The following is a 7,442-nucleotide window of genomic DNA, read 5'->3' as shown; positions in this document are numbered from 1 at the left end:
ATTACACTATATTACATGGTATTGCATACTGTTACACTCGTTATTACACTGTACCTGATATTGCATATTGTTACACTGGTATTACACTAGTATTACATGGTATTAAATATTGTTACATTGGTTATTACACTGTACCTAATATGGTAGATTCACTGAAATGGTGAACCATTAAAATAAGGTGTTACCGGGCAAATCAATCCACCCAATCAGAAGTTATGGGCCAAATGAAAATTCCGCCATTTTGAAAGTGTTGTCTTCCAAACTCGAATCAGTTCATGAACCTACCCTAGAGCATTCACACACAAAATCTGGGACAAATCCATCCACCCGGTCAGTAGTTATGGGCCAAACAATAATTCGGCCATCTTAAATTCAGCCATCTTGAAAGTGTTGACCTCCAAACTCGAATCAGTTCATGAACCTACCCTAGAGCATTCACACACCAAATCTGGGACAAATCCATCCACCCGGTCAGAAGTTATGGACCAAACAAAAATTCGGCCATCTTGAATTCAGCCATCTTGAAAGTGTTGACCTCCCAACTCGAAGCAGTTCATGAACCTACCCTAGAGCATTCACACACCAAATCTGGGACAAATCCATCCACCCGGTCAGAAGTTATGGACCATACAAAAATTCGGCCATCTTGAATTCAGCCATCTTGAAAGTGTTGACCTCCAAACTCGAATCAGTTCATGAACCTGCCCTAGAGCATTCACCCAAAAATTCTGGGACAAATCCAAACATCCGTTCAAAAGTTATCGCGTTAACACGAAAGACCTTACGCGGCGGCGGCGGCGGACGCGGCGGCGCACGCAAAACCATTACATCCCTGACGCTCCGCGTTTCGGGGATATAATAATGGCACACTATTTGACAGTGTGGCACAACAACATGTGTCAACCACAGGGGCATGACAATACTAACACCTGGCTACCAGTGGGGCACAGCGACGGCCGTTGACAGCTTTCACTGGGCACAGGACAAATTCATTTAGAATAAGTCATTTCACTCGGCGGCCATCTTGGCTACGCCTCAGGGTTGCAATTTCAGATTAGTAAGATCATGGGCGTCCCAAAATGAATGATGGCCGTATATATGAAAGCAATGCTGCATATAATCATTTTCTCACTGTTGTGTTGAACTGGCCATGCACGGAATTCACGATTTACATATGAGGCTAGTCTGTTTCTCCCCTAATATTGGTGTCAGATTCACACAAATGCAGTTCTGGGGTGCTACCTTGCTACTAAGCATGGTATGGTTTGTGTCGCAAACCGAAACCGTGGTTTGCATGTCACGGAACGGGGTAGTGCGCAACCGCACGGTGCCCACGGTTTCAAAAAAAAAAAAGGAGAGTGACCACCGGCGGACGACGCTATTAAAATCCTACAACTTTTACAAGCATAAAACACAAAGACTACGTAGGATATTGAGTGTGGAAAGACTGATTTCTATCAGCCAACTGAAAGGCATAATGTAACAGCATGCACCAGCTGACTAGGCTACAGTAGCCTACAAGCAAGTGCAGGTCGGTCAGCAGCGTCTCCCTCTCCCCCCTCTCTCTCCACGTTAGCGCAAGTGACTGCCCCCAGCCTTTATGCTGACCAATTTAAATTAAATGAACATGAATTTACAAAAAATGATAGATTAGCAGAACAAAGTAGACTATGACTTACGTTACAGTAGCCTAGTGTAGGCTATATCCACGTGGCATTGAATGGGGATTCCGGACGGCAAAATGCGAGATAATTGAATAGGCCTACTACAGTATATCACGAAAGTGAATACACCCCTCACAGTTTTGCAGATTTTTGAGTATATCTTTTCATGAGAAAGCATTACAGAAATTTAACTTTGACACAATGATTAGTGACCTTTTAACAACATATTTCACCGCTTACATTTCTTGTTCACTCAGAAAAAAACCAAAATACAGCCATTAATGTTTGAACATGTAGCCTACTCACAAAAGTGAGTACACCCCAGATTAAATTCCGGTAGAGAAGGGGCTATGTTGGCTCGAAATGAAACGAAATGAAAAGGGATGACAAGGGAGGTCATCAGTGTGCGTTTCAACCTTTCTTTGCATTGAACTTTTAAATTTTGAGTCTGCATCTGGCTTAAATAGATTAGTGTGAGATTTGAATGCAATCCTATGGAGAATATCATGATCTGCTTCAGTAGTCACAGTGCATGTTGACATGCATGTTTCTTTTAGGTGTATTTCAGATTGCCAATGTTGACAGCATTCATGCATCCCCAAACCATGTCAGTCCCACTACCATGCTTGGCTATTGAGAGGATACACCTTTTTTGTAAAACTCACTTGTTTACCACCACACATGCTTGACACCATCGAAAGCAAATTTGTTTATCTTGGTCTCTTCAGATCACACGACATGGTTCCAGTGATCCATATCCTTGGTCTGTTCATCTCTCTTGAGACCAAGATAAACACATTTGCTTTAGATGGTGTCAAGCATGTGTGGTGGTAAACAAGTGAGTTTTACAAAAAAAGGTGTATCCTCTCAATAGCCAAGCATGGTAGTGGGACTGACATGGTTTGGGGATGCATGAATGCTGTCAACATTGGCAATCTGAAATACACCTAAAAGAAACATGCATGTCAACATGCACTGTGACTACGGATCAGATCATGATATTCTCCATAGGATTGCATTCAAATATCACACTAATCTATTTAAGTCAGATGCAGACTCAAAATTTAAAAGTTCAATGCAAAGAAAGGTTGAAACGCACACTGATGACCTCCCTTGTCATCCCTTTTCATTTCGTTTCATTTCGAGCCAACATAGCCCCTTCTCTACCGGATTTTAATCTGGGGTGTACTCACTTTTGTGAATACATGTTCAAACATTAATTGCTGTATTTTGTTTTTTTTTCTGAGTGAAAAAGAAATTTAAGCGGTTAAATATGTTGTTAAAAGGTCACTAATCATTGTGTCAAAGTGAAATGTCTGTAATGCTTTCCTATGAAAAGATATACTCAAAAATCTGCAAAACTGTGAGGGGTGTATTCACTTTCGTGATATACTGTATATCATCAGATTCACTGCGCTGTCCTTAACTGCAATCAACTGTAGGCCTAATTATAGGCTATGTAGCCAGTTAAACTCTGATGGAATGAAGGGTACTTTGTGCTGTTGCCTAGTTAACATTGATGTTTAACACTATAACCAAAATAAAATTTGACTGTTTTAAAAGGCTCAGCTTCACAGGAGTTTTGTGAAACATTCTTGTGCATACACTTCTAAAAAAACGATCTTTTTAAATTATTTGTTACCTTAACTTTCACATTTTAACATAACATAACCCTATCACTTGTTCACTGAAAATTGAATTTGACTTCTGATTTTACTTCTATGCTTCTCACGGCCAGTATTGCCAGATGTGTCTGACCAAATCCCGCCCAAAAGGTTCTCAAAAACCGCCAAAATGCGCTAAATTCCGCCCAAATTCAACAAATTACATTGACTTCTATGGGCCCAAAACGGCTTAAAAACCCGCCAAATAGCCAAATTTTCCCGTTTTTGCCCGCCGACGCTCATCCCAAGTAGCCCAATTGGGCGGGCACCCGCCCAATCTGGCAACACTGCTCACGGCCGTCGGTTTCATGATAGGAAGCAACTGATTCATAAGCGCAAAACTCGCAGAAAGCTGTATCAAAATAAAAGTACATTTCGTTCAGTGTGTCATTAACCAAAATAGTCATACTGCACTGACCTAATGGTCCCATTGCCTACAGGAGTGTAGCTGTTTCATTTTTACACGTTAAAAAATGTGTTATAGTATGTAATGTAATATTTGAATATTTGTCAACTGAAAAGTTAGGACTTAGTTCACCCTTTTTGTGAAATAAATGGAAGCATATTAAAATCACTGATATCTTTCCTCTTTCAGTAACTTCACCTTGTTAGGTTAAATGAAGTCAAATTCAACATACCCATGATAAGCTTACATTTTCATTCTATTTTTTATGTTATACATTTCCAGTGCATAATACATTTTATTTAAAAAAAATAAAAAAAAAACAGAACCGTACAAAACCGAAAACCGTGACCTTGAAACCGTGATATGGACCGAACCGTGACTTTTGTGAACCGTACCACCCCTACTTGCTACTAAACAGGCACAGCAAGTATGATGGAAATCTGTGTTGGTCGGGTCCCAAAGTGTCTGATTTCACGTGAAATGACCCAATTGGCTCTTGTTGACGGACAGGTGGGATATATGTGCAAGCACGCCTCATATTGGTGTAACGAATTACCCTCGTTCATTCCTACGGATGCTTTCTGAAGTTTTCCGTCTCCTCATATGTAAACCATCTCTGAAAGTCATCTGAAAGGGCCCATCATCCAATATATACAATGTAATGAAAACCCATTTTGGGGCCCCTGCCTCCCTCTGTCTTCTCTGGGCACAACAATAGTAATAGGCTATTTGGCAACCAGTGTGGCACAACAATACGCATATCTGGCAACCACAAGGGCACAACATTAATAATAAATTACAACAGAAATGGATCAATAATGACATCTGCATTGCAACAATAGGGAATAACAACAACAATAATAATGATAGTAGCCTACCTACTATAGGCCAAAATAGGCCTAATTCAGGATTGACACTGATGGGACGGGAGCGTAAACAGTAGGCCATGCGCACTCAGTCAGTAAACGACATAGCCTACTTTATCATGATGTGAAAGCTATTGAAAAAAACGAGTTGCAAAACATGTCAACATGTTGAAGGGGGGCTGTCGTGCCGAAAAGCGAGTCCCTGCCAGAACACGAGTGCCCTCATTGAAACCAATGGAAACCAATGACATTTTTTTTAGAGAAAATTATACTCATTTTTGCAGAATGAATTACATAATTAATGAACTAAACATATGCTTATGAAACATTACTCATCTTCCACTTAATATGAGCTATTTGAATGAAACCGTAACATTATGACAATTCTTCGATTCTTTTATGGAAATAATACTGAAATTGTAACCAGCTCTTTGTAGTACTTCCATAAGGAATGTAAATGCTTTATTGATAGGATTGCCGGATTTGTCTGCAAAAATGGGTAAAAAATATCTGAAAAATTAGTCATTGGTTTCCATTGGTTTCAATGAGGGCAGTCGTGTTCTAATAATAATAATAATAATAATAATAATGCATTTTATTTAAAAGCGCCTTTCAAAACACTCAATGACACTGTACAGAGAGAAACAAAAATAAAACAAGACACATAAATAGAATTTTAAACAAAATTAAATAAATAAATAAAAAATATTAAATATGAAATAAAATAAAATCAAACAAAACAAAACAGAGTTTAAGAATCAAAAAGAATAGGCTAGGGTTTTTAGCCTGGATTTGAACAGGGGCACAGAGTCAATATTGCGGATGTCAGGGGGAAGGGCATTCCACAGCAGAGGAGCAGAGCAGCTGAAAGCTCTATTCCCCATGGTACTAAGACGGGCAGAGGGGACAGAGAGGAGTTGGAGGAAGAGGAACAGAGGGGGCGGGAGGGAACAGCAATGTGAATAAGATTAGATAGATAAGGGGGGCAAGACTGTGGATAGCCTTGAAGGTGTGGAGAAGTATTTTTTTAAATGAATTCTATATTTGATAGGGAGCCAGTGGAGATGTTGCAGTGCAGGGGTAATATGGTGACAGGAAGGGGTATTAGTATGCGGGCAACTGAGTTCTGGATCAGTTGGCGCTTCTGGAGAGATTTTGGAGGGAGACCAAAGAGGAGAGAATTACAGTAGTCAATGCGGGAGGTGACAAGACTGTGTACAATGGAGGTAGAATGGGAAGTGAGAGAGGGGCGGAGACGGTTAATGTTGGAGGAAGGTGGAAATAAGCAGACCGTGATGTTAATGTGGGAGAGGAAGGATAGAGAACCATCAAGCATGACGCCCAGACTTGAGGGGATGGGGAGACAGGAGAGTTATCAATTGAGAAGGAAAAACTATCTGCTTTGGATAAGGTGGATTTGGTGCCTACTAGTAGGACTTCAGTTTTGTTAGAATTGAGTTTCAAAAAATTGGAGGTGAACCAGGATTTGATTTCAGAGAGACAGGTGGTGAGGGAGGGGGTAGGGAGAGTGTCAGAGGGTTTGCCAGATAAATAGAGCTGGGTGTCATCAGCATAGCAATGGAAATTAATTTTGAATTTGTGGAAGATATTACCATACTATATTATTCTGGCAGGGACTCGCTTTTGGCACGACAGGGCTATCAGCCATTACTTTCAAATCTAAGCTGAAGACACACCTTTTCACATCTGCTTTTCAACTTCACTGACAGGCACTTCCACTTTATTTTAATTATCAGTTTATTTTTTATTTTACATATTATTATTTTTTGCCCTCATTTTTATTTTATTTTCAAATGCATTCTACTTCTTTTTCTTACTTTAAAACATTTATTTTTATTGTAGTTTTATTTCTATTTTATTTTTGCATTTTAATTACTCTCCTATTGTTAATTCACTGAAGCTTTGTTATACTTTCCCTGTTATGTATTTGTTTTGATTGTAAAGTGTCCTTGGGTATTTTGAAAGGTGCTCAAAAATAACATTTATTATTATTATTATTATTATTATTATTATTATTATTATTATTATTTTTACCAGGCATGCTCATTCGGCGAACCCATGGCGCTTTAGCAGTTCATCTAGGCCTACTTTAAGCTAGGCCCTACAGGTAATTCTAATGTTGAAACATGTTGTCACTTGCCTGTTGTAGGCTAGGCTATATTTATCAAGACTGGACAGCTACCTGGGTGGACGACATAACCTTGCTGTCGACAGGCGAGACCCTTATAGCCTAGGCTACTACATGCTTACAACAGGTGTACGTCGCCGACGTCGGTACTGTCACCGCAACCTGCTACAGATTACCTGCGTCAGGTGAGTCGTCGTTGAATTTGACAGATGAGGTGCTGATATTGCACGACTGAATGTGCACCCTTGGAGTTCCGCATGCTGTCTTTCCAAATAGTGACTGACACGAACGTCTTAGAAGAAGATTAGACAGCATACTATGAACTTGATAGCTGTTTTTCTTCTACTGACGACGATTACAGTTCGGGGGTGGTGTTTAAAAGTGCGGCAAAGTAGGTCCAGGAAGAGTAGGTTTGTTGTGACGAAATCCCACGATCCTGAAGTGACTAAGCGGCTCCCCCTGCTGCCCAAACCGATGCTCTGCAAAAATCAAAAACAGATAAACTTGACATAAAAATATATGATAAACACAAATGTACCAAAAACGGTATACAAAATATTGTGATCATTCATACCTAGAAACGACTGCTTCTTCAAACAGAACAAAAATGTAATTCTCAAATCGAGAATCTGAATAGTTCTAGGCTACCAATCAGCGGCACGACACAAAACTAGAACTACCAGGCATGCGCTC

The 7,442-nt window shown here is 39.9% G+C and overlaps 1 protein-coding gene across 1 annotated transcript in view; it reads right to left on the bottom strand.

The window, feature by feature from the left end:
* Positions 1-7,397, bottom strand: part of si:ch211-161h7.8 (thiosulfate:glutathione sulfurtransferase) — an 11,254-nt gene extending 3,857 nt beyond the window's left edge. The window contains exons 1-2 of the mRNA XM_063207485.1: positions 7,324-7,397; positions 6,926-7,228 (exon numbers count right to left, since the gene is read on the bottom strand). Coding sequence (XP_063063555.1) covers positions 6,926-7,064 — 139 coding nt within the window. The 5' untranslated portion in view covers positions 7,065-7,228; positions 7,324-7,397. The remainder of the gene's footprint in view (positions 1-6,925; positions 7,229-7,323) is intronic.
* Positions 7,398-7,442: the final 45 nt, after the last annotated feature.

The sequence above is a fragment of the Engraulis encrasicolus genome, chromosome 9, assembly GCF_034702125.1.
Source record: "Engraulis encrasicolus isolate BLACKSEA-1 chromosome 9, IST_EnEncr_1.0, whole genome shotgun sequence".
Classification (NCBI taxonomy): domain Eukaryota; kingdom Metazoa; phylum Chordata; class Actinopteri; order Clupeiformes; family Engraulidae; genus Engraulis; species Engraulis encrasicolus.
The sequence above is the reverse complement of the archived record's forward strand: the minus strand, read 5'-3'. Positions and strand labels throughout refer to the sequence as shown.